The sequence below is a fragment of the Hyla sarda genome, chromosome 9, assembly GCF_029499605.1.
Source record: "Hyla sarda isolate aHylSar1 chromosome 9, aHylSar1.hap1, whole genome shotgun sequence".
Taxonomy (NCBI): Eukaryota; Metazoa; Chordata; class Amphibia; order Anura; family Hylidae; genus Hyla; species Hyla sarda.
The window spans coordinates 20,869,957-20,897,425 of NC_079197.1; the positions used below are offsets into that span (position 1 = coordinate 20,869,957).

At 45.7% G+C, this 27,469-nt stretch overlaps 1 protein-coding gene across 4 annotated transcripts in view; it reads right to left on the bottom strand.

Annotated features, from left to right (window-relative positions):
* FLNA (filamin A) overlaps positions 1-27,469 on the bottom strand; it is a 155,116-nt gene that overhangs the window by 6,331 nt on the left and 121,316 nt on the right. For 2 of the 4 annotated variants that reach the window (XM_056538301.1, XM_056538302.1), the window contains exons 13-41: positions 26,757-26,950; positions 26,519-26,632; positions 26,283-26,426; positions 25,371-25,494; positions 23,919-24,079; positions 23,322-23,412; positions 23,041-23,210; positions 22,825-22,942; positions 19,981-20,243; positions 19,222-19,819; positions 18,960-19,133; positions 18,712-18,874; positions 17,980-18,140; positions 17,422-17,815; positions 17,178-17,334; positions 16,624-16,813; positions 12,907-13,154; positions 11,312-11,401; positions 9,723-9,825; positions 9,019-9,159; positions 7,767-7,895; positions 7,519-7,692; positions 7,252-7,413; positions 5,135-5,338; positions 4,883-5,035; positions 4,581-4,703; positions 2,916-3,182; positions 1,990-2,127; positions 940-1,055 (exon numbers count right to left, since the gene is read on the bottom strand). In XM_056538301.1, the coding sequence (XP_056394276.1) occupies positions 940-1,055; positions 1,990-2,127; positions 2,916-3,182; positions 4,581-4,703; positions 4,883-5,035; positions 5,135-5,338; positions 7,252-7,413; positions 7,519-7,692; positions 7,767-7,895; positions 9,019-9,159; positions 9,723-9,825; positions 11,312-11,401; positions 12,907-13,154; positions 16,624-16,813; positions 17,178-17,334; positions 17,422-17,815; positions 17,980-18,140; positions 18,712-18,874; positions 18,960-19,133; positions 19,222-19,819; positions 19,981-20,243; positions 22,825-22,942; positions 23,041-23,210; positions 23,322-23,412; positions 23,919-24,079; positions 25,371-25,494; positions 26,283-26,426; positions 26,519-26,632; positions 26,757-26,950 (5,264 nt within the window). Of the gene's footprint in view, positions 1-939; positions 1,056-1,989; positions 2,128-2,915; positions 3,183-4,580; positions 4,704-4,882; positions 5,036-5,134; positions 5,339-7,251; positions 7,414-7,518; positions 7,693-7,766; positions 7,896-9,018; positions 9,160-9,722; positions 9,826-11,311; positions 11,402-12,906; positions 13,155-16,113; positions 16,138-16,623; positions 16,814-17,177; positions 17,335-17,421; positions 17,816-17,979; positions 18,141-18,711; positions 18,875-18,959; positions 19,134-19,221; positions 19,820-19,980; positions 20,244-22,824; positions 22,943-23,040; positions 23,211-23,321; positions 23,413-23,918; positions 24,080-25,370; positions 25,495-26,282; positions 26,427-26,518; positions 26,633-26,756; positions 26,951-27,469 lie in introns of all 4 variants that reach the window. The other 2 variants (XM_056538300.1, XM_056538303.1) reach the window with 2 other exon arrangements.

Below are 27,469 nucleotides of genomic sequence, written 5' to 3' on the forward strand. Positions count from 1 at the left end.
CAATGAGGGTGGCCCAGTCAACCATGTCGACACACTCCAGGTAGCTGATGAAATGGAATTTTTGCAGAAACAAGGTGCATAGAAATGGAAGCAGCAGCTTGAAGCGAAGCAGAACCCTGAAGGTCCATCAGCCATGCCACAGTAAGCCAAAGCCACGGTTCAGATCCATTTTTCCTCTCCCTCTTTAAACACTTGCAGGTTTAAGTCACGATCCGCTTCCTGTTAAAAGCCTTTAAGAAAGACACGAGAAAAACACACGGAGAGCCTCCTGAGTCAGCTGGGCACCTGCTGTGGGAAGGGGAGCACTGGGTGGTAATGTCCTATCTGTCAAAGGTTAACCAGGGAAGTAAAACCTTACTATGGCCTGTAGATGGCAGCACTTGCACTGCACTTAAAGGGGTAGTCCAGTGCTGAAAAACGTATCCCCTATCCTAAGGATAGGGGATTAGTTTCAGATCGTGGGGGGTCCGACCGCTGGGGCCCCCGCAATCTCCTGTACGGGGCCCGGCTCGCTGGTCAGATAGCGGGTGTCGACCACCGCATGAAGCGGCAGCCGACACGCCCCCTCAATACATCGCTATGGCAGAGCTGAGATTGCAGTGGTCAACACGCCCCCTTCCCGTGGGCTGCTGGGGCCCCGTACAGATCGTGGGGGGCCCCAGCAGTCAGGGGATAAGTTTTTCAGCAATGGGTATCTCCTTTAATAAACAGTTAGTGATATTGATGCTACAGTGAGGTTTCATCAGGGCCATGCGTGGGCCGTATCTGAGCAAGATTATGCTCTACTACTACAAAGTACCCAGGTCAATGCCAAAGCAAATTCTGCCGTCCACTTTAGCACCGAGCTGGTCTAAGGGAAAGTTTGGGGTCTAGACAGCTGCTCAGGAGACAGATTCTCTGCCCAACCATGAAGGGCGAAGGTTTTTCCCAGTGCCTCACCTGAAGACTAGAAACAGTGAGTCTGCGAGAGTCGTCGGATGGAGAACCCACAGGAACAACGAATGGACTGTCTGGGATGTGCTCGTCGTTGAACTTGACGGAAACTTCATAATCTCCTGCAACAGAGGAACAAGCTTCATTCAGTGGGACATACTTTGCAAATTGTTCTTAAACCAAAAAGGTTCTGAATTTTCTATTTTAAGACAGAAAAACAAGTATTCTATTCATATAGCAATCCATTTATAATGCTAATGAACACAACAGATCTGTCAGGTGATTATACTACCAATATGTAGACAGCATTACCACTGCATAGAACAGCAGATATTCAGCTAACAGATTCATGTTGACTTTCAGTGAGAAACCCTTAGGCAATGGGTACGGGCTGCGCGGGGGCGTCAGAGCGGCAGGGCTGCGCGGGGGCGTCAGAGCGGCAGGGCTGCGCGGGGGCGTCAGAGCGGCAGGGCTGCGCGGGGGCGTCAGAGCGGCAGGGCTGCGCGGGGGGCGTCAGAGCGGCAGGGCTGCGTGTATTTATATTGCAGCATTTGGTGGCGCACATAGACGCACTAGTTGCACATGGCATATAATACCGTAAGATTGCTTTTGTGATTAATCAAGCAATCCCAGTTACAGGATATAAAGGGGATGTCTAGATAAGCATATTTCTCCGATAGTCCGGTCCCCGCTGCTTTTCAGTGTGATTGCAAGTCCCTTTTTTATGTAGCTAAGACTTACATAGAGAAAGTGCCTTCTGGGCCCACACAGCAATCACACTAGAAAACAGTAGGGACCAGAATTAACCCCTTATCTGGGAAATGAAGCTGTCAGAGCACAGGGTGTCCGTTAAGCTGCACAGTGGTAATGCCAGGGAGTAGCCCTTTAAGTGCTTTTACTGCAAAAAAAAAATAAAAATCTCTACGTCAGTGGTCTCCAAATTGTGGACCTCCAGATGTTGCAAAACTACAACACCCAGCCAAGGCCTGTAAGAATGGAGAAACTAGATTTATCCAAAGCAGTTTTAGTACAGCTGGGCTTGTGGTATAAACCTACCTGGCTCCTGGACAATGTAGGACACACCACAGGATCCATCTTTTCTATCCTCAAAAGCAATTTCGGCTTTGCTTGGCCCCTCCACTGCGATGGACAGGCCTCCAGCACCAGCTTCTCTGGTCCAAATACTGAACTCCGCTACAAAAGATAAAAACCTTAAAGATCAAGTTTGGTTCCATCACTAACAAACGAGACTTGCCGTTGTCTCTATGGCTTCTAATACTACAAAAGGTCATAGTTAGAGATGAGCGAATTTACAGTAAATTTGATTCGTCACGAACTTCTCGGCTCGGCAGTTGATGACTTATCCTGCATAAATTAGTTCAGCTTTCCGGTGCTCCGGTGGGCTAGAAAAGTTGGATACAGTCCTAGGAAAGAGTCTCCTAAGGACTGTATCCACCTTTTCCAGCCCACGGGAACACCTGAAAGCTGAACTAATTTATTCAGGAAAAGTTATCAACTGCCGAGCCGAGAAGTTCATGACGAATCGAATTTACTGTAAATTCGCTCATCTCTAGTCATAGTATATAAAACAGCCTGTAAACCAGTGGTTAACAACAAGAGTGCCTCCAGCTGATGCTAAACTAAAAACTCCCATCATGCCTGGACAGAGTCTTGCTATCCGGGGATGCTGGGGGTTGTAGTTTTGTAACATCTGGAGGCACCCTGGTTGGGAAACACTGTTACAATCTATTACAGGGGAGAAATAGAAGTACAGTACTTTGGAGAACACTGCTATAAATGCTGACAAACTGTGGCCCTCCAGATGTTGCCAAACTACAACTCCCAGCATGCCCGGACAGCCAACGGCTGTCCGGGCATGCTGGGAGTTGTAGTTTTGCAACATCTGGAGGGCCACAGTTTGGAGGCCACAGGCTGCCGCTCTATACGCAGATTCATTCCCTGAAGCTTTCAGTGCACCGTACCTGGAGTCCCAACCTCTGCCCTCTCCAGTCCTGGTCCGCCAGCTCGCACTTTATGTGCACCCCCTTCACCCAAGGGTCCGACCGTGAACTGGAATGGACTTCCTGGAACGTGCTGCCCCTTGTACTTAACGCTGACAGAGTGAACACCCATCTCCGTAGGGACAAATCTGATGCAGTAAGTGTTGTTCTCGCCTTCCATTATTTCCGCGTCATGAATCTTGCCAGAAGGACTTGTGACCTGAGCGGTCATGTCATGGATGCTGATTTCTGTAAAGGAGAAGATCTCAATGTAGTGTTACCAGGGGGTAAAGGATTCAAGGACTCTACCAGCATGTCCATACATAATACAGCATTAATACACTGTACAGTATATACCAAAGGGGTTGAGACTTTCTTCCAACAAACAGCACCATCTCTGTCCTCAGGTTGTGTGTGGTATTGCAGCTCAGTTCAATCCAAGTGAATGGAGCCAAGTTGTAATACCATACACCATCTGTAGAAAGGAGCGGTGCTGTTTTTGGAAGAATTTGGCTCTGGTTTTCTATTCCTGATCATTGTTAAAGGGGTACGCCACTGCTCAGCATTTGGAACAAACTGTTCCGAATGCTGTAGTCTGTGCCTGGAGCTTGCGATGTCATAGCACAGCCCCCCTTATGATGTCACGCCCGCCCCCTCCCATATACTTGCATTGAGGGGGTTTGGCGTGATGTCATGAGGGGGCGGGACGTGACTTCACAAGCTCCCGATGCCGGCGGCTCCAGCATTCAGAACAGTTTGTTCCAAATTTTGAGCAGCGGAGTACCCCTTTAAAAAGGGGTAATCCAGGAAACTAAACTTTTCCCCAAGCCAAAGTATAGGGAATGTGTCTTACCAATGGGACCTTCTCACAATCGCCTGTATGGGGTGCAGCTCTTACCTAGTCCTCCAAGTGAGGCCATCCAAACCTTCCAAGACAAGCGGGAAGGGCCCCAGTCTAAGCCAGTGATTGGCTGAGGCGGCCATCACTCCTGCTCATCTTGGAAGGTGGCCAGAGCACTCAGATTGGGTGGGCCACGTACAGGAGATCGTGGGAGTACCAGCAGTTGAACCCCCCAGGATCAGACACGTATTCCCTATCCTGTGGATGCGGATAAGCTTCGCTCCCTAGACTACCCCTTTAAAGGGGTACTCCAGCACTTAGACATCTTATCCCCAATCCAAAGGATAGGGGATAAGATGCCTGATCGCGGTGGTCCTGCCGCTTGGGACCCCCGTGATCTTGCACGCCACACCCAGTTATAATCAGACCCTGGAGCTCCGGGTCTGATTGCTGTCGATCACGGGCCGGAGCATTGCGACGTCACGGCTCCCCCCTCAATGCAAGCCTATGGGAGGGGGCGTGACAGCTGTCACACCCCCTCCCATAAGCTTGCATTGAGGGGACGGGGCATGACGTCACACAGGGCGGAGCCATGACGTCACAATGCTCCGGCCCCGTGATCGACAGTAATCAGACCAGGAGCGAACACGCTCCAGGGTCTGATTATAACGGGGTGCGGCGTGCAAGATCACAGGGGTCCCAAGCGTTCAGGCATCTTATCCCCTATGCTTTGGATAGGGGATAAGATGTCTAAGCGCCGGAGTACCCCTTTAACACATTACATACAGATTCCATACTTGACTTACCAGGTATTTTCAGGCTGAGATCACACTGACTTCCAATATTTGCCACAGATGGCGCCGTTCTCCTACGTGTGATGCTCTCCTTCAACCTTCCTTCACCAGTGACTTTGACAGAGAATGGACTGCCTGTAGAGAATAAGAGACAATGCATTACACAGCAGGGTATATTACCCCATGATGCTGGACATCAGAAGCCAAACCCGCTGTACCAGCCGGAGGAGATAGAGATTTAGATATATTATATTATATATATATAGGCAATTGGTGTTTAGTTTCCCTTCATACATTCACATGATTTCAGATACCTGGTACGTGCTGATCAGCAAACTTTATGGTGATTATATAGTTTCCGGGCTCTGTCGGACAGTATGTCACTTTGCATGTTCCATCTTCCAAGTCTTCTGTATTGATATCTACTTTGCTGGGACCCTCAATGGAGAGACTGAGACCTCCATAACCTGTAATAAGTAGTCAGCAATAAAATATTAGCAGTTTTGAATTTTAGAGCTTTTGGTAACAATTTGTTCACAAGTTTTGGTTAAAATCTAAGTTGTTACCTGCTTCTCTAGTGTCAATGATGAACTCTGCCGGCTCGAACGTCCGTCCTTCAGTCAAGCCCTGGCCAGAGACTATGACCCGACTGGCGTCGCCGATCTCGGACTGGCTGATCATGACTGTAATGGGACTGTTGGGGATGTGGTGGCCGTTCTTCTTAATGCTAACAATATGTTCTCCCGTCTCCTTTGGCACGAAAGATATACCTAAAGATAAATGGAGGAGGGGTGACTATGAGCCGTAACCATCAGGAGGATCTAAACAGCTTCTTGTATCACAGAGAGCATGTAGATCACCATAGGGGAGACTTATCAAAACCTGCCAATCAGATCGCTTCTTTCATTTCTGAAAAGGCCTCTGAAAAATTAAAGTAGTAAACTGGTTGATATGGGCAACTCAGCAACTTTTCCTCTGGATGGGTGTTGATAAATCTCCCCCCCATTACTGTATCATTAAAGTGCAGCAATGGCTCCAGTCTGATCCTGACAAGTAACAGTAGATCCCAACCGGCCTTGGCTCAAGAGCTCCTGAATATTTATTACTCACACATACTAATATATATTATATTATATATACACACACACAGTGGTCCCTCAACATACGATGGTAATCCGTTCCAAACGGACCATCTTTTGTTGAAACCATCGTATGTTGAGGGATCCGTGCAATGTAAAGTATAGGACAGTGGTCTACAACCTGCGGACCTCCAGATGTTGCAAAACTACAACACCCAGCATGCCCGGACAGCCGTTGGCTGTCCGGGCATGCTCGGTGTTGTAGTTTTGCAACACCTGGAGGTCCGCAGGTTGTAGACCACCGTTAGAGGAAGTTGTACTCGCCTGTCCCCGCTGCTCCGGACAGTCACCACTGTCCGGGATGTCGCCGTCCATCGCTGTCGCCGCGTCCCCGATGCTCCGGCAAGGCCTCTGCTTCCCCGGCAACGGCGCTCTCCGTCGCCGCCATCACGCCGCTACGCACGCTGCTCCTATTGGATGACTGGACGGCATGCGCAGCGACGCGATGACGTCGATGGAGAGCGCCGACGATTCAGGGGATCCCGAAGAGGACGCGCCGGAGTCCCGAGGACAGGTAAGTGATCGTCAGCGGAGCACACAGGGCACCCTAAACGGCTATCCGGTGGCAGGTGAAGCAGTCAGCACTGCCGGATAGCCGTTTATGCGATGGCCCCGACATACAAAAGCATCGTATGTTGATGCTGCCTTCAACATGCGATGGCCTTCGCATGTTGAAGTTATTGTATGTCGGGGCCATTGTAGGTCAAGGGGGTCACATATATATATTTATATATGTGTGTGTGTGTGTGTGTGTGTAAAAACCAAAAAAATATTTGCAGCACTAATTCAAAAATTCAATGCTCGGTGCCAGCACTCTAGACTCAGAAGCAATAGTGCAGCACTCAAATGCAAAAAAAATGAATTTGTCTCACAGTATAGCAGCAACGTTTCAGTCCCACACTAGAACCTTTTTCAAGCTTGCAAAAAGGTTCCAGTGTGGGACTGCAACGTTGCTGCTATACTGTGAGACAAATAAATTCACAATTTTTTTGCATTTTCGAGTGCTGCACGATTTCTTTTCTAAAATATATTTATATTACACACACATTACATATATACACACATACACATATACATATATATATACACACACGCTACCCATCATCAACACCCAGCTATGTTGTAAAGTGTATTCTTATCTCCGCATGCATATGTTCCTGTATCCACAGGATAGCTAGAGGACATGCTGCCTGGTGGGGATCCAACCGCTGGTCCACAGAACGGAGGGGGAATTGCAACCCTGGTATGAAGGCATACAGCGCATGCACAGACAAGGCCTCAGTCACTCTCTATAGGGATTCCAATCATTGCTATGCTCCGTGTTTGGCAATGTTTGGTAGCCCACAGAAAATGAATTGAGTGCTGGACCCATTCTGTATATTTCACATCCGTTCTTCGGATCCCAGCGTTCAAGTTGCCACAGATCCGCATGTAATCCCCTCAGCTGTAAACAGGGGATAAGATGCTGAGATTGGAATACTCATTTTAACCATTAAAGCCCAAACTAAACCAGATCCCCAAATAAAAAAATAAGAAAGACTTACCTATATGTCCATTGCGGAGCCTCTTGAGGAGACATGGCTCTTCCCTTCCAGAAGGAGAGGTCACAGTAGCGGTCAGCTGACTTATATCGGTCTCCGTGATATTGAGTGGGATATCAGCAGCAGAACCAACCTTAAGCTGGGACATGCGCATGGTGTCATCACCTAAGGGAAATTTACATTCTTTACTTACATAACCAGGCTTTACAATGGCAAACCTTGAAATCGTAAAAAAATGCGCTGCATAAAGATTTACTGAGAGGTTCCAACCTGTGATTTTGGCAACGAAAGGACTGCCGGGGATGTGCTTGTTGTTGTACTTGACAAGGATGTTATAGTCTCCGGGAAGGACAGGAAGGTAGGACACGGTGCATGTGCCGTCCTGGTTGTCCGTGCAACTGATCTCCGCTTTAGAAGGACCTTCAATGGCGAGCGACAAACCACCTGTGCGCAAACACACCTGTCAAGCCTCTGTAGTAAGCGTTGGCACTTTCCATCATCACTTCTCAAGTACTCACCTTCTCCGGCATCTTTAGTGTTCACTGTAAACACTGCAGGCTTATTTACTGTGCCATGGATCAATCCTGGGCCATAGGCTGTAACATGGCCGCTGTTTACGTAATCCACATAGAACTGTAGGGGGCTTCCTAAAATATCAAAATCAAAGAGCAGTGGATGTCAGAATGGGTGAGCAGCTAAACAGAGGGATATGTGAGCCTAGTACAGAAGTTAGACACAAAGTGGATTTTTTTTTATTTCTTACCATAAAATCCCTTTCTCTTAAGTCAGTGTTTCCCAACCAGGGTGCCTCCAGCTGTTGCAAAACTACAACTCCCAGCATGCCCGGACAGCCCTCGGCTGTCCGGGCATGCTGGGAGTTGTAGTTTTGCAACAGCTGGAGGCACCCTGGTTGGGAAACACTGACTTAACAGGGTCCTCTGGTGGAAAACTTTTTTTTTTTTAAATCAACTGGTGCCAGGAAGTTAAACAGATTTGTAAATCACTTCTATTAAAAAATCTTTACTCTTCCAGTACTTTTTAGCAGCTGTATGCTACAGAGGAAATTATTTTCTTTTGGATTTCTTTTTTGTCTTGGCCACAGTGCTCTCTGCTGACACCTCTGTCCAAGTCAGGATCTGTCCAAAGCAGCATAGGTTTGCAATGGGGATTTTCTGCTGCTCTGGACAGTTCCTGATACGGACAGAGGTGTCAGTAGAGAGCACTGTGGACAAGAGAAAAAAGAAATTCAAAAAGAAAATAATTTCCTCTGTAGCATACAGCTGCTAAAAAGTACTGGAAGGATAAAGATTTTTTAATAGAAGTCATTTACAAATCTGTTAAACTTTCTGTCAACAGTTGATTAAAACACACACACACACACACACACATATATATATATACACACACACACACACTTCTCACTAGAGTACCCCCTTTAAGTCTTCATTGGGGGACACAGTTCATGGTCTGTATTTCCCAATGAAGAGACATAAAAAACATGTAAAGAATCTGCATGATCTAGTGAGTAACATATAGAAGCATTATTTTCGTTGATATGACAGGTGCAGTCTTTGCAGTAAGTGTAGTTAAAAAACTTGGCAGACTTTAATGCCAGCAGTATGGGCAGTAAAGCCACATAACCCATTTAATTCACAGTTGGCCAGAAAAATGGAGCATATTATGAGTATTTATTGGGTGAAGTGCCGAACACCCGAAAGCTTACATACACTATAGTTTCCATCCTGCTTTGCATGTTGCGTCTGGACTTACCCGGGATGTGCATGCCGTCATACTTTATGTCCATCTCATGAAGTCCAGCTTCTGTAGGAGCGTATCTGACCGTGACTGTTCCATCCTTGTTATCGGTTATGTCTGGTTTGGCCACTTTCCCAGAAGGCATGCGGACTTCACCTACATCAATGTGTTATATAGAAAGAGTTACGTGTTTTTAATGCTTTCATAAACCTTAAAGGGGTACTCCCGGTGGAAAACGTAATTTTTTTAAATCAACTGGTGCCAGAAAGTTAAACAGATTTGTAAATGACTTCTATTAAAAAAATCTTAATCCTTCCAGTACTTATTAGCAGCTGTATACTACAGAGGAAATGCTTTTCTTTTAGGATTTCTTTTCTGTCACGACCACAGTGCTCTCTGCTGACACCTCTGTCCATTTTAGGAACTGTTCAGAGCAGCATATGTTTGCTTTGGGGATTTTCTCCTGTTATGGACAGAGGTGTCAGTAGAGAGCATTTTGGTCAGACAGAAAAAAAAATTCAAAAAGAAAAGAAACTTCCTCTGTAGTATACAGCCACTAAGTACTGGAAGGAATAAGATTTTTTTTTTTTTTTTTTAGTAGAAGTAATTTACAGATCTGTTTAACTTTCTGGCATCAGTTGATTTAAAAAATAAATAAACTAAGAAGTTTTCCACCGGAGTACCCCTTTAAAACAGGGAAGACATCTTAATGACCCTACCTGTGATTTCTCCTTTTTTGATAGTAAAGGGAATAACCAGGTCGAATGGTCTCAACCCTGCAACATCCAGTCCATTGACTCCCATTACAGGGCGATCTGTAGCCTAAACCGGAGGAAGATTTACACATGAGGAAACATTTTTTAAAATCAGAAATAGTTGAAAAAAAGATAAAAAAAACAAAAGTGGAGAGGACATGCTTCGATGGGAAGTCAAAAGAAAAAAAAACAAAAAAAAACAAACACTAAAATCCAATGCAAGTTCATCACGTTTGTAGGCATTGTAACAACCTAGCTTACTGTGGATGCTATCGAGACACATTCTCATCCCCCAAGATCAGTGTTTCCCAACCAGGGTACCTCCAGCTGTTGCAGAACTACAACTCCCAGCATGCCCAGACAGCCATTGGTTGTCTGGGCATGCTGGGAGTTGTAGTTTTGCAACAGCTGGAGGCACCCTGATTAAGAAACACTGGCCCAGACCATAAGTTCATGACCCGGCACTATTCCAGGAACAGATCTCTCCCCCCCTATGGACATTATACTGCTACACTGAAAAACTGATGAACCAGCAATGGAATTTAGGATAAGAAAACAAAAAATAAAAGTTGCATGATGGAAAGAGAAGAAAGTCTTTGCAGTAAGTTTAGTCCAAAAACTTGGCAAACCTGGAAACATGAATTCTGCAAGAGACCATTACAACATTTCTGAATATATGGAGAAAAAATAAAAATGAAAAGGATGAGACGGACGAGTGGATATAAAGTGTTAACTCCTTCCTGCCCCCCAAATGTGGTGGCCGGCTGGAAATCTGACAGACTTAAATGAGATGTTTGTAGTGAAAAAAAAAAAAGAGAATGGGAAGATATGGCAGACATCTGGAATTTATAGAGCGGAGAGAGGTATGAGCCCAGCCATGACACCCCCCCCCTTCCACCACCCAACAACAACCCTCCCCAAATTTAATTCCAATGGAGATTGAAGAAAAGGCCATCGCTGGAACAATACGCACAGGGAAGGAATTTTCCTTGGAATTCATTGTGCGCTTGTCACAGCAGAAGCGGAGAGAAGGATTCGCACTAGACTAAGTCAGGCCTATACCGGCAGAGCGCTGTGTGTGACGCTGCAGAAGGCAATGCAAGTGCTGTCAGCGTGATGGTCACATGCAGAATCGGCACACGTGCATGCAAAGCACTTTGTTACAGCTAAACCCCCAAGAAACAGCGGTAATGAGTATGCAACTCCCATAAATGCATTTATTTTTTGCAACGTGAAACAACCTCAGACTTCGTTGCAGTTATATCTAACGAAAGACGATGTGCTAGAGTAGTGGTCTCCAAACTGTTGCCCTCCAGCTGTTGCAAAACTACAACTCCCAGCATGCCCGGACAGCCGTTGGCTGTCCGGGCACACTGGGAGTTGTAGTTTTGCAACATCTGAAAGGGGGGGGCAGTGTTTGGAGCGCGCCATGCTGGAGCAATGGAGCAGGTGATGAGAGTCCTGAATTCCAAAAATTCCTTCCCTGTCCCATAGCGTTACAGGATGTTTTTTCCCTCCATGAATGATACAGTTACTGTTAAAAGACAGGGTACCCAGGGTTGCTGCATGCCCGGGTATGCGTAAGGTGGGGCTAGCTGCTGCTGAGCCATCTGCTGAGGCATCATTTGCTCGCCGTCCAAAGCCTGCGTTGGGGAGGTGTAAGAACACGTTAGTCACAGTCTACAGCTGAAAATTCATCAAGACATAAGGGAAGGACTTGTATATATTTTAGAGATCTTTAAGAGTTCGTCAAAAAAAAAAAAAAAAAAGGGTGGTTGGGGTTCTCCCCACCAATCTCTAGATAGAACTGGGAGAAGCACGCCGCTGTGCGCTTCACTCCCCAATCCAGATCATTGCAGGAGACAGCCTCTCTCTATAATATTATATATCTATATATATCTATATCTATCTATATCTATATCTATCTATATCTATTTACAAGGGAGTCTTCTGCAATGAATCAGGGCCCTCACATCTGTTAGTAAATATTTACAGTCATTGTAATGTCTGATATTTGTATCTATTTGTACCCTCAGTGTTGCAGAATCTGTTGGCACTATAGTTCGATTATGGATTAAGAAGCACATAAGGAGTCCCAGCTATGTATAGGAATCTGTGTTTTTATTAATTTTAAAATAACGCTTCAAAGCGGTTCTCAAACCCCTTCCATGTGTTCCTATTAGGGTGTACGGCCTCCATGGAGGTGGGGTACTCTGATCAGGACACTAGTGAGGATAGAGGCTGCTAAGGAATGGTCTTAAAAAGGCTTTAACAACCTGTCTCAAAATAGGTGGTGTGTCGGGTAGCAGGGGCCCAGCAATCAATCACAAACAAGGGGGGGTGGGGGTCTGTGTCCCCCTGTTCAAATGTAGTGCTGGTGAATCATTTGCACCTCCTATCATGTGAATGGTGCAGTTTCCCCAACCATGATGCCTCCAGTATGCTGGGAGCAAAGTTTTGCAACAGCGTAAGGCACCTGGGTTTGGAAACACTTGGATAGGGAATAAGTATGACTGCAAGGGATCTGACTTCTAATACCCCCCAGTCTGCAGAACAGGGTCTTTGAACATGTGACCCCCAAACTACTGCTTCATTCACAGTATACAAGAGCTGAAAGACTCTACAGTACAGCTCCGCTAAACCCAGCAGCTCCTGTGGACAATGAATGGAATCACAATGGGGCGTAGGACATGCATGTGCACTCTTCAGGGAAGACTCCTACCAGATTACCCCCATCTGTGGATAGGAGGACAGAGGATGGATAAAATATTCTTATCAACTGGTGCCTGTCCGTTTCAGGAACTGTCCTGAGCAGGATAGGTTCCTATGGTAATTTGCTCCTGCTCTAGACAGTTCCTGACATGGATAGGTCAGGAACAGAAATGTCAGACTGGAAAGAACTACACAACTTCCTCTGGAGCATACAGCAGCTGAAAAGTACTGGAAGATTTTTTATATAGAAGTAATTTACAAATATGAATAACTTTCTGGCACCAGTTGATTTAAAAAATATTTTTTTTCCAACGTCCAAAAGTACCTGTTAAGTCCTACTAATCTTTCTAATTGGCGCATACATTCCTATGCCCTTTATAGAAGCAATTGAAGGATTTATTTCTATAAAGAATAATCACGTTTACTCCATACTTACTGTAACTTGGAAGGGGCTGTTCGGGATGTGCTCCCCACCGAAGCGCACACAGATGACATATTTGCCGGGTTGAGGGGCGGTGTAGAAGATGTCAAAGGTTCCATCTTCATTTTCTACAACATCAACATCCACCTCGGTGCCGTCTGGCGTGCAGACCGTACATGTCACTTTACCCTTTCCAGCAGCCTTGGCGTCAACCGTGATGACAGTCTCTTCACCGATCTGGATAGTGGGTCCAATGCCAGCACCTGTGTGGAACCAAGATGTGGGAATAGGGTGGGGGCGAGTAGGAAGGTACATAGTAAGGATGGTGAAATGTAAGTTTATCATGGTCCTGCTATACCAGCTACCATGCGCTACCATCCTAAGTTTTTGAAAAATAAAATAATTCAACCAAAACCCCTCAGCATCCGCAGCCAGACCCCTTTAGTTCTACAGGAGGCTCAGTTCTCAGGAAATTTTTATGCACAAGATAAATAACAAAAGAAACTCCCTCACTCAGAAATGGATACAGAAAATGTGATAGTTTAGCAGGTGTAATACACCCAGCACTGAACTTGTGTCGGTGTGAATTTTTTGATTAAGTCATCTGAAGTCAAGTTTCCCCCCAATCTGACCATTCTGATGCGTGACCTCTATCAGTCACCCACCCTAGTGAACATCTCTAAGCAGCGACTTCTAATAGTTAGACTGGGGGAGTCAAGGCCAAAAGAGTAAGAGCCAACATTTGGAAACCTAGTTGGTTGTGATCCCATCAACGTAAAACTCCTTAAACGCCATTGAGAATCCATCATCGTAAGGGGTCAATGGAAACCGGTCATCTCCCAGAATTTGTTGGATGGCTTCAGGGTGTATGTTTAAGTGGCTTTAAAATGGTACGTCAACCTGGCAATAATGGGTTTGCCAATCCTCCACAAATAGGAAGTTCCCTGCTGGGCCATGGCGATTCAGAGGCAATGCTTTATGGAAAAAACTGGAGCTCCAGACCTGTGTCTGCCTCGTACTGACACTAAGCTAAAACTGATTAGCTCAGGGTTAGTAGGCGGGGTATATCCTGCCAGGAGGGGCCGACTTTTTGTTGGCTAGTGTCAGCAAGATATACCCACGGTTCCTGTGTCCCCCAATGGAGATGACCGGGAAACTGTTTGAAACTTAGTCCTCAAAATGAAAGAAACCAGTTCCTCTAGAGCCATCTATAGGTAGCTAAGCTGCAAGTCCATGTCCAACTCAAAAACCTTGAAACTGGACTGTGGATATTAAAAGGCGTTGTCCGGGATTAGAAAAACATGGCTGCTTTCTTTCAAAATGCAGTGAGATTTGTCAAATAACGCAAGGACTAAGCTGCAATACCACACAACCTGTAGACCAATGTGTTGCGCTGTATCAAAGAAAGCAGCATTTTTTTTTATCATGGACATACCCTTCAAACTAAACTAGAATCTCCTCTGGTGTAGCACCATTTTTTGTATATGAAAAATATAAAAAATAAAATAAAAAGCTACTATGTTCTTCTAAGCATTATCCATAAATCTTTTCCAGATGTTTCAAAACTGCAATTCTCAGCATGCTGGGAGCTGTAGTTTTGCGATTTCTGGAGGTCCATAGTTTGGAGACCACTGGTCTATTGTAGGTTTCTATAGGAAAGTGCCTAGATACCATAGGTGCATTACCGCCAGAATTGTGTGTTTCTGTAGGAAAGTGTCTAGACACCATACTTGTGTTCCCTCCAGAATAGGTGATATTATTGTGCATCTGTGCATTGGTGAGTTACAAAAATTTCCTGAGGGACCAATCTCCAGAAGAACGTTAGATACTGAAGAGACATGCAGGAGAGGGTGGAGGAGGGTGCAGAGCAAAGTGGAATTAGAGACGCAGTTAAGGGTCAAAGGTTGTTGAAGAGGAGCCATACAAAGCATGCATGCAGTAACACTACAGAAGAGAAGTAAAACCAAGGGGTACGAGGCCCCTCATCCCAAGGCTTATAGGTCAGAGTCGGGGAGTGTGGATTGATCTGAATAGCTATTGTTTTTTGGGGCACAGACCATGAAGGACTCCAAAACCGGTTCCCGTCCATTATAGAGGGACGGTCAATCACAGTCTTTGCCCATTTATGGCAGAAAATGCAGTCTCGTAAAAGAATGCACAGTTTGCAACCTACGGAAGCTAGCCAATAAATAACGGTTCACCCATATGACCCACCTTAAATTTATGAGAAATAATTTGTCACAAACATGCCCAAGAGTAGTTGAGCCAACCATTATGGGGGTCTATAAATTTGGTCAGGGAGGACCATGTCAGAATTTAGGAACTGTATCACAGTATATATAAAGAAGCTCAAAATGCCCAAAAAAGAGGGGACAAGATATAATGGTATAAAATTTGTGACCAAGTTATTCATGCCACACTCCACGTCAAGGTGAGACCAAAAACTGTGGTACGCCTTTGTATCACACTGGTTCCACCACCACCAAAATAATGTTCACCAAGGAATTACTACTGAAAGCACATCACACAATCTAAGGTCTAAATCATGGCACACTGGTGGGAAATGGCCACTGCAGTTATACAGAAGGAAGCGTATCATGCCCCATATTAAGAAAAGCCAATCTCCGCAGTCATGAGGTTGTTTGGGCCATTCACAGCTGTTATAATAGCATCCAAAGGGATAACCCAGCCATTAGGCCATTGCAAGTCTTTGGGATTCAGATTGGTGCAACTTTGTGTAATGTTTTCTGGACTGACTAGACAGTGATGTTTGTTTTTTAGAAGTAATGATGCTAATCACTAAGAGAACCTCCCCCTTGACCCAATGGTCAATTATACTCCGCCCACTGGACAGAACGATCATTTCTACTCCACCCACTTGACCCAATGACCATTTACACTGTGGCCACTGGACCCAATGACCAGGTACACTCCACTCCGCCCAATGGACTCAACCAGTTATACCGAATCTAAATCCATCTACTGAGCTCCTTTTGTTCCAGTATGTTACAATAAAACTGATGTTTAATGTGAAGATAACTATATATAAATACAAGTCTCTTCTCTAAAGTTACGATAAGAAGGGCCATGCCGAGCTATACCGATATTCGCTTCCTTATAACAGCTGTGAATTCCCAGACTGACTGGCAGAGATCAGCAGATTAATTTTAACTTAATGGGAGAGTAAAAAAAACGTTTAGTCAAGACCAGCAAGCGGCTTACCTAGCCCGTGACCTCCGATTGACACTGAGGTGAAAGGGCAAAGAGCAAGGAAAGGTAACGTGAGACAAGGTGACAATGTGAGGGGTAAAGTGCATAACAAAATACACATCAGCAGAGATAAATTTACATCACGACATGTTATGCCATAAACCGTGTGCAGCGTTGAGAAGTGTGTACGTAAAAAGCGGTGTGAGGAGAGCAACGGGAGGAGTCTCGAAGGCATTCCACGCTCTACCCTGCGCTACTCAAAGCTTTTCGTAGCTGTACACAAGTCTGTCCTAGGTCAGCGCTTTACTTTTACCAGCTGTTCCCTTATGAAACGGGACTACATAATCTTACACTTGACGCAAAGTCATCATGGCTCATTCTACAACACTGGGAAGTCTTCAGGGTGTCTAGGCGGTTTTATACGGGACTTAACAGTTTACAAGGCAGGGCAGAAAGTGATACAATGCACTTTTACCTGGGTGTGGAATACCTTACACAACCGAGCAACCAAAAATCTCTTACCTGTCACAGTGCATTTGCTGGCGTCACCTGTTGGCACAGCACGGATGCGATAAGGAGAGTATGGAATCTCATCGCCTCCGTATTTGATGAGAATAGTGTAGCGCCCGGTCATATCAGGAACATAGGACACAGTGTACGTTCCATCTTGGTTGTCACGGATAGTGGCCTTCTTGGGTTTGCCTTCAGGATCCTGGAAATGAATGAGTAATTTAGGAGCTAATGGAGATGTTCCAGCAAATTTCGTACTGGTGCAGTGTTTATAATCTAAGTGTTTCCCAGCCAGGATGCCTCCAGCTGTTGCTAAACTACAACTCCCAGCACGCTGAAGGCTATCCTACAAGTTGTAGTTTTGCAACAGCTGGAGACACGCTGGTTGGGAAACTGCCAATTACAATGCAATGGACTGCTGCAGTCAAAGACCTCACAAACCATGCGCAGTTGTTGCATGTGACCACTGAGCTTCCACAGTGGAATCCAGAGCCGCATCAGCAACCATCAGGGTATCCTCAACCTCTTGTTCACATATTTGACATTCCGAACAAGTCACGACATACCGTAATCTGAACGGCAAGGAGACCTTCTCCAGCATCCTTGGCATCAATAGTAAATTCCACAGGCAGACTGGCAGGGACACCGGTCGTATTTAACCCTGGACCGCTAGCCTTCACCTTGCTGGCATCGTGAGTGGGCAGAACCTTTACTTTGAATGGGCTGCAAAGGAGCACAGGCCATTAGATATATGCTTTTTATCACAAGCAAAATAGGGATTACAACACCCATCGGATGGGATCTACTAACCTGCGTGGCACTTCTTCATCTCCATACAGAACTGCAATGTTGTATGGTCCTTCACGGCTGGGCACATAGTTAACGGTCTGAACTCCATCGCCATTGTCAACTATTTCCACTGGCTCGACAATTCCTACAGAACACAAACAAATGTAGTAAAATCTTAAACAGCAACACAAAGAATGGAGAAAAAAAAATCCACATTTATGAATACATCTTTTCAGCACCTTACCCTTTGGACCTTGGACTTTAACTTGCAATGGGGCCACACCAGCTTTGCTTGTGTCTACGCTGAAGGACTGTGGAACATTTGCCCTTACGAGTCCTGGGCTAAGTCCTGGACCAGAACACTTCACCTTGCTGCTATCGATGACATCAGTAACTGGGACCTTGAAGGGACTGCCTGCAGGGTCAGAAGGAACAGGTTTAGTGCCATAGAGGCAAATATGGAAAATCTTGTCCACAATTAGCCGAAGGCTGTCTGGGCATACTGGGAATTGTAGTTTTGCAAGAGCTGGGGAGCCACTGTTGGAAAACACTAGCCTAAACCCAACACTAAAATCTCACCTGGAACCTGGTGTCCGCCATATGTAACATTAAGGCTGTAAGTGCCGGGCTCGTATGGGATATATTCCACTGAGCAGCTGCCATCTTTATTGTCTGTGCATGACATCTTTGCTTCGGATGGGCCTTCCACAGCCAAGCCCAGACCCCCTGTACCAGCACCCCTATTAAAGAAAAAAAGTCAGCTAGTTAAAAGTCAAAATCAAAAGCGTAAAAGTGGGTTTACCTCCAGACACACTTATTCAGAATCCACAGAATTAGAAATTGGTGTATAATTGTAGGAGGGTCAGACTCCAGGGACCAGCGCACAATCTTGAGAATAAGAGCTCCAGTTGGGAATCCCAAAGGAGCTGCTGCGCACAAAGTAACTTGCTACTCCATTTCTTGTCTATGGGAGTACTGTATTGTACTGCTATAGACAAATTGGGTGTAAGGTTTGTGCACTGCTGCTCCATTTAAAATGCGGTTCGAGATCAGACCCCCTGCGAACATATCCTAATCCCCAATTTACTGGATTGGTGAAAGAGTTGGTGGTAAAATCCCTTAAACTAAGAATCAGATTAACCAGACACTAGCTCAGTGTTTCCCAACCAGTGGTTGCAAAACTACAACTCCAAGCATTCCCAGACAGCCTTTGGCTGTCCGGTAATGCTGGGAGTTGTAGTCTTGCAACAATTGGAGGCACCATGGTTGGGAAACACTGCAGTAGCTCTTATGACATTATGAAGAAATCACCTTGTTTCCACTGTAAATTTGTTGGGCTTGTTGGTTGTTCCACTCTGGATACCGGGCCCATGGACTCGGACTCTTGTTGGATCACAACCTTCTGTCACGGGAACCCTAAATGGACTCTTGGGTACAGGACTTCCATTGTAAGAGACATCTACAGAGTGAACACCTGAGGACATCCAATACGCCAATAGGTAAGCCATTGCAATACAGGATAATCCTACAACGAAGCTACGTAAAACGCGAGCCCTCACCTTCTTCATAAGGCGTGTACTCCACTTTGTATGTTCCATCCCCATTATCCTGTACATAGGCTTCAGTGAAATTGCCAGAAGGATTTGATACCCTGGTCTTGACAAGGGGACCTCCATTCTTTGTTAGGGCACGGGCGTCCACATTGAATTCTGTGGTAGCTTCTCTGAAAACCCCTACAAAAAAAACACACATTTAACACAACTGTACTGCAAAGACCCAAACACAAATACATAAAATGAAAGAAATCACTTGTTACCATACCTTTTCCTTCCACTCCGGGTCCAAACACCTTAACACCAGATGTATCAACCGCAGGAGACACTTGCAGCTTGCTGGGGAAGTTGGGCACCATTTGACCACCATACTTGATAGTTATAGTATAGATTCCAGGGTAAAGTGGAATGTATGTAATAGTGTACGTGCCATCACCATTGTCTTGGATATGTACCTCTGCCTGCATGCCAGTGTCTGAAATAATTTCGATAGTCAACTCCGCGTTGCCAGCATTGGAGCAGTCCACGTTAAACTTGCCAGCTTCTCCAACCTGGGCATGTTCCAAGCCAGGGCCGGAACAAGTCACCTTTGTAGGGTCAAAGGTAGGCTCAATCTTTGCCTTGAACGGAGATCCAGGTATATGGGTGTCAGCAAATAGAATATTGATGTTGTAGTCACCGGGTTCTGTAGGCAGATAGGATACGGAGCAGGTTCCGTCACCGTTGTCAAGACATTCAATCTTTGCTTCACATGGACCTTCAACGGTTAAACCAAGGCCTCCTTGGCCAGCACCTTTAGTATCAATAGTGAATGGGGAAGAAGAACCCACATTTCCTCCTTTTAGCCCCGGCCCATAAGCCTTAACCTACAGGACAACACACGTATTAGTACATACACCGAAAACACTGATTTTTGTTTTTGCTTTTCCAAGAAAAACTAGACAATAAGTTGCATGCAGGTGTAACGTTATTTCACTAGTGAGGACTTTTGTTGAGTCAAGTGCAACATAGTTAGTTAAATACTTGCCTTTGAAGGATTAGTTGGTGGAACGGCTTCAACAGGGAAAGGACTACCAGGTACTGGGACCCCATCGTAAGTGACCTCCACCTCATAAGGTCCTTCTTCCCGAGGTATGAATTTGACAGTGCTGTTATCTGGACTTAAGCCTGACTCTACTTTGCAAGGAACAGATTTGTTGGATGGGCCTGTGATTTTGGAAGCCACTTTGCCTTGTCCTCCAGCACCTTTGGACTTCACTGTAAACTCCTGATCTTTTCCAACTTCCACCTCTGAAAAAAAACAAAAACCATGTCAAGTGATTCCAAAAAGTAGATTTTTTTATGCTTATTGGAAAGTCTCTCGGAGGATCCATTGGGGGGACACAGACCTTGGGTATATGCTGCTGTCACTAGGAGGCTTGACACTAGGCAACAAGAGAAGTCTGCCCCTCCCAGCAGGATATAATCGTCCACAGGCACCTGAGCTAATCAGTTTAGTCCCAGAGCAGTAGGAGAGGACCGACCGGTACAGAAAAAACAGTAACTGACAAAACCACAGAATAAAAATTAACTGAACACACCCTCGGACAGGTAACAACCAGGAACACCAGAATAAAGGGGTGGGTGCTGTGTCCCCCAATGGATCCTCCGAGAAAGATTTAACAGTAAACATTAAAAAAAAACACTTCTCTCAATAGGCTCCATTGGGGGGACACAGACCGTGGAACGTACCAAAGCAGTCCCCAGGCTGGGTAAAAGTTTTCTTTTTAACTTAGGTGGAAGGCTGGACCACAGCCGCCTGCAACACCTTGTGACCCAGACTAGCATCAGCAGATGCAAAGGTATGTACCTGGTATAATTTCGTAAAAGTGTGTAAAGACCACCAGGTGGCCGCCTTACAAATTTGCAAGGTTGAAGCCATGTTGTGGAGGCACCGACAGAACGAGTGGAATGAGCTGAGACTGACAGGAGTCTTCCACTTGCAGCGGTAAGCTTCCGAAATGGCAGAACGAATCCACCACGAAATTGCCTTCGAAGCAGGATGCCCCTTACGACAACCCTCCGTAAGGATAAAGAAGGGGTCACACTGGCGAAAGGAAGAAGTTACCGAGGTAAATTTGAACAACCCATACCACATCAAGCCCATGGAGCAAATGTTTCACGAGATTGAAAGGAGCAGGACAAAAAAAAAAACAGAAGGACGATGTCCTCATTTAGATGAAAGGCGGCTACCATCTTCGGTACATCAGGACGAAAAACAACCTTGTCCTGTTGTAAGACCAGGTAGAGAGAGCGACCTGAGAGGGCTGCTAGCTCCTAAACCCTTTTAATAGAAAGGACCACAATAAGGAAGGCCACCTTCGAGGAAAGGACACGAAGAGAAACGTCCCTGAGATGTTAGAAGGGAGTCCCTGCAGGGCACTGAGAACCAAATTTAGATCCCAAGGGGGAGTAGGGGATCTGTAAGGGGGGCAGCATGCGAGTCGGATGTGAGGATCAAACACCAAGGGACGCTGAAAGAGAATGGAGAGAGCCGAAACTTATTCCTTAAGGGAACTGAGAGCCAAGTGTTGTTCCAGCCCCGACTGTAAAAAGGAAAGAAGTCGTGGGAGAGAGAACGTAACTGGAGAAAAGGAGGGAGATTCCCACCAACGAAAATAAGACCACCAAGTACGGTGGTAAATCTTCGCAGAGGAGGGCTTGCGCGCCTTGATCATAGTGCGAACTACTTGGGGAGAGAACCCCCCTGGCCCTCAGAACCATGGTCTCAACAGCCACGCAGTCAAATGCAACAACTGTAAATTGGGGTGGCAAAGGGGACCCTGAGAGAGCAGGTCGGGACGAACTGGGAGGGGCAGTGGCATGTCGTCCACCAGACCAACCCACGTGGGTGTACCATGGCCAGCTGGGCCAGTCCGGAGCCACGAGAATGGCGGGAACGCCCTCCGCTTTGAGCTTCCTCAGGACCCTAGGAAGGAGAGGAAGAGGAGGGTAGAGATAGAAGAGGGAAGAGATAGAGGAGGGCAAAGTTAAGTTTTCAGTCAGCTAGTAAACAACTGCATCATGCCGGGCTGAAACAGCGAGACGAGCAGGGAAGATAGGGGGACCCAGACCCAGAGGTACAACCCCAGATGCTGACCAGTGGCGAGAAGGGGTTGACTGTGCATAATTATGCCTGTGCCCCTTCGCAAATGGGGAAATAGTAAACACTATGTTCCTGAGACCCCACCTAAAAAGAGAGAAATAAAAAGGGAGAGAAAATTCTAACTATACATCCCTAAACTCAAAAATAAGAATAAGCAACCAGGTCTGGAGCTCCAGACCTGTGTCTGCCTCCTACTGACACTAAGCTAAAACTGATTAGCTCAGAACTGTGGGCGGGTATATCCTGCTGGGAGTGGCCAACTTTTCTTGTTGCCATAGTGTCAATCCTCCTAGTGGCAGCAGCATATACCCATGGTCTGTGTCCCCCAATGGAACCGATCAAGAAACAATGTATAGACAAGCAGATAAGGAGGTCAAGAGAGAAAGCATACAAGAGAGAGAAAGCCTTACTGTAAAATTCAATTTCATTCTTGTCACGTCAACTTCAAGGCAAGTATGTCTGTCTAAGGCCCGTTTCCTCCTGCCGGTATGCCCCGTCAAACTCCCTTTTTTGCAGTTTGACTGCTGTAATTTTGACGGGTCATAACCGCCAGTAACTGGTCCCGATGGACCCCATTATAGTCAATTGGGTCTGTCGGGCGCCATTAGTTTTGGAGAAAATAGTGGGAGAAAGTCTGTGCAAGCACTTCACACAGCCGGAGACAACTGGCAATGAGAATGTAGCCTAATACATAGATACATGTTCAATTTAGTAAGCAATACATACTGTCACCAAGTCCAGTAACTTTGATCTTGCTGAGGTCCAGAGTCTGAGCAATGTTAACAGGGAATGGGCTCTTAGGGATATGGTCTCCTCCATAGGTCACATTTACACCAATATTACCCTGAAAGACCAGAAGAATGGATATTAGAATGGATGGCAGAATTGGAACGCTAACCATATACTACATAAACGCATTCCTGACGCTTTCTAGCTTTCTACCTGTTGCACTGGAGTGTATTTGACAGTATAAGAGTTATCAAGGTTATCGATGACTTCAAAGTCCTTCACTGCGTCTCCTTTGGCTGGACCTGTAAAGTTCACATCCAGTTTTGCTTTGCCGGCTGCTTTGGTGTTGACTGTGAAATGGGTGGGTTTACCAATTTCTACACCTATAAAACAAACAAAAAATTAAATTAAATGATTTGTTAGTGCCTTGAAAGCCTCTCAAGAACAATAATCGAATGCAAGCTGCAAGAAGAGCTCTTTATACTATAGCTTACCACTCTTGTTCAGTCCTGGCCCGTCAGCCTTCACTTTACTAGCATCATGAGATGGGTCAACCTTAATGCGAATGGGACTCATCGGTGTAGCCTGAGGAAAAACCAAGACAAAAATACTCAGTTTTGCTAAAATACTGATGGCTGTGAATAAAAATTAGCTCTGTCTATATCTACGGTATATGCTTTTTTAATATATATTTTTTAAATAAATACACACACTTATCTGCAATACAAGTCCTTTTGGCACGCACTGGGCCATTAGGCAGAAGGGCACAATGGAATCCCATTAAGCCTACGCATTGGATTTATCGCAGACTACTTTTTGAGGTACACGGCTGGAGATCCAGCCAACAAAAACCTCCGATAGACTATCAAAGCGTTGCCTTATGATTAAGATACTACACAACTTTATGATCATCGGGGGAAATCTGTGGAGTATTTCTTCTGACATTTAATAGCCATCAAGTTTTCTGCATATTTTAAAGCTATAGCTTTCATAAATCTTTCATATGTATTCCCATAATACCAGTTACAAGCCATAAACACCATTGGCATAGATCCATAGCAAGTTCTGAGGTCTGCCCAGGATAAATTTACCTGGCCAGCAAACAGGACCATGATGGTATAGCTTCCAGCTCCTGGTGGGGTGTATTTCACTGTGAATGTGTCATTATCGTTACGGATGATGTCAAAGTCTATGTCTGCTTCAGCCGGACCTACCACTCCTGGAGCGCATTTGATTCCAATACTCACATCCCCTAGGAAAGATAAGTACAGGACAGTCAATCACTACTAAGGTCTTGGCAGAACACAGTGGATGAACACATAGCTGCAGACCGGGGGAGAAAAACCAACATTAACTGCACAAACTTCCCACTGCAAGTAATATGACTACCCTAAGTGTATAAAGCAGTGTTTCCCCAACCAGTGTGCCTCCAGCTGTAGCAAAACTACAACTCCCAGCATGCCCAGACAGCCTTTGGCTGTCTGGGCATGCTGGGAGTTGTAGTTTTGCTACAGCTGGAGGCACACTGGTTGGGGAAACAATGGTATAAGATCATCAATTATACTGCAGTCCACTGAATTCAATTGGCACTATATGCCCAGCAGGGAAAGTATCGACATGGCAGCAACTTTCCCTTACTTTTTTGGCACTAAATATACAGTGACCCCCTGACCTACGATGGCCCCGACATACGATCATTTCAGCATACGATGGCCTCTCAGAGGCCATCACATGTTGAAGGCAGCATCAACATACGATGCTTTTGTACGTCGGGGCCATCGCATAAACGGCTATCCGGCAGCGCAGACTGCTTCAGCTGCCACCGTATAGCCATTTACTGTGCCCCGTGTGGTCAGTTGACGATCACTTATCTGTCCTTGGGGCTCCGACGCGTCCTCTTCAGGGTCCCCTGCATCGTCGGCACTCTCCTCCAACGTCATCACGTCGCTGCGCATGCCGTCATGTCATCCAATAGGAGCGGCGTGCGTAGCGACGTGATGGTGGCGACGGAGAACGAGGATGCCGGGGAAGCAGATTCCTTGCCGGAGCGGCGGGGACACGGCAACAGTGATGGAAGGCGACATCCAGGGCAGCAGTGACGGTCCGGAGCGGCGGGGACACGCGAGTATAACCTCCAATACCAGTGGTCTTCAACCTGCGGACCTCCAACGGCTGTCCGGGCATGCTGGGTGTTGTAGTTTTGCAACATCTGGAGGTGCGCAGGTTGAAGACCACTGTCCTATACTTTACATTGCACGGATCCCTCAACATACGATGGTTTCAACAAACGATGGACCATTTGGAAAGGATTACCATCGTATGTTGAGGGACCACTGTACAGATCTCACAGACCTATATTATAGCCATGTAAAAAATAAAAAAAAAAGTGAAGAAATGAAATAGAGTTGACAAAAAGATTACAAAGTTCAGCTTTCCAAGCGCTCCGATCCCTGAGCACATGCAAAGTGGAACCTAATTTTTCTACACAAAAAAAAAAAAATGTATGTTTAGATTAAGCTATTCATGCATTTGACTTGACTTACCTTGTCCAGCTTCTGTACAGTCCACGGTGAAGTAGGTAGGTTCATGTGCTTTCAAGCCGGTTTTGGCGACACCAGGTCCATACACTTTAACCTTGTTGGGGTGGCTGCCAGCACCAATGGTCATCTGACAACAGAAAGGTATTTTAGGTCATGTTTTTATCACCCAGCATGCCTTTCATCCCATTTCAGTTTAATACTGATCACTACAGTAACCCCCCGACATGCGATGGCCCCGACATATGATAAAATCGACATACGATGGCCTCTCAGATGCCATCACATGTCGATGTCAGCATCGATATACGATGCTTTTATATGTCGGGGCCATCGCATTAACTGCTATCTGACAGCGCAAAATGCTTAAGCTGCTGTCTGATAGCAGTTTAAGCATCCCGGGCAGGTTCGCTTACCTATTCCCGCTGCTCCGGGTCCACTTCGCGATCCTCCAGCGTCTTCCGCATCTTCTCCAGGGTCCGGGCCTCGCTTTCCAGCGTCGTTATTGCGTCACTACACACGCCGCGCCGGCGCAGCAGCGTAATAATGTCACCAGAAAGCGAGGCCTGGACCCTGCAGAAGATGCGGAAGAAGCTGGAGGATCGCGACGAAGACAGCGGAGCAGCGGGACAGCATCAGGAGCCCCTGGGACAGCATCGGGGACAGGCGAGTACAGCTTCCTATACTTTACATTGCACAGATCCCTCAACATACGATGGATTCGACAAACGATGGGTCGTTTGGAACGAATTACCATCGTATGTTGAGGGACAACTGTATTAGATGAGCTAGGTCAGCGATTCCCAAACAGTGTGCCTCCAGCTGTTAAACTCCAACTTCCAGCAGGCTGGTAGTTGTAGTTTTGCAACAGCTGGTGGCACAATGTTTGGAAAACACTGAGCTAGGTACTACACTTACCCTGAAAGGACTATTGGGAATGTTAACTCCACCCCAGGATATCAATGCTGTATGTTTCAATGGTTTCTTTGGTAAATAGCTGCAGCTGTAGGTTCCATTGCCATTGTCCTTAGTGGTGACTTCCACAGGGCTTCCTTCAGAATCCTTAAATAAATAAATAAAAATGTATGTATAAAATACTAGTTAAATGGAATTTCAACTGCTCAAAAGGTTCCTAAGTCAAGAGAACTACTGACCTGCACCGACACTTTCAGAGGAGCCTTTCCTCCTTGTTTGGCATCAACCGTGAACTCTGCTGGTTTATTGATGGCCAGTCCAGTCTTCTCCAGACCAGGACCATAGGCCTTTACCTTTGGGAAAAGTAAAAAAGAACATGTAGATTTGAGTACAGAAGAGAAGCCACACTGTCCTGAGCTTTAAGAAACGTTTTACATTGATAGATGGATTACAGTCAAGGTAGTAAGTCCGTCTTACTTTCTCTGGATAGAAGTCTTTGGGGGCCGGTTTGATTTCTGCCATGAATGGACTCAGCTTGATGTCTTCGTTGTTACATAACACGTGCACGGCGTATTCGCCAGCTTCCAGAGGCCAGTAGCGCACATCGCATGACCCGTCTCCTTTGTCGTCGCACTCTATCTTTGCTTGTGAAGGACCTTCCACGGAAAAGCCTGCGCAAAGACAGATGAGACTTCAGCCTTAAAGGCGTTATCCAGGGAAAAACTTTTTTATATATCAACTGGCTCCAGAAAGTTAAACAGATTTGTAAATTACTACTATTAAAAAATAATCCTTAATCCTTTCAGTACTTATGAGCTGCTGAAGTCGAGTTGTTCTGTCTATGTGCTCTCTGATGACACGTGTCTCGGGAACCGCCCAGTTTAGAAGCAAGTCCCCATAGCAAACCTCTTCTACTCTGTGCAGTTCCCAAGACAAGTAGAGATATCAGCAGAGAGCACTGTTGCCAGACAGAAAACAACAACTCATCTTCAGCAGCTGATAATTATTGGAAGGATTAAGATTTTTTAATAGAAGTAATTTACAAATCTGTTTAACTTTCTGGAGCCAGATGATAAAAAGATAAAATAAAAAGTTTTTTCCTGGAATAACCCTTTAAAGCTTGGCTCTATATTCAAAATGTAACTATCAATTCAACGTTTTGATATAGGGAAAGTTAAAGGGGCACTTCA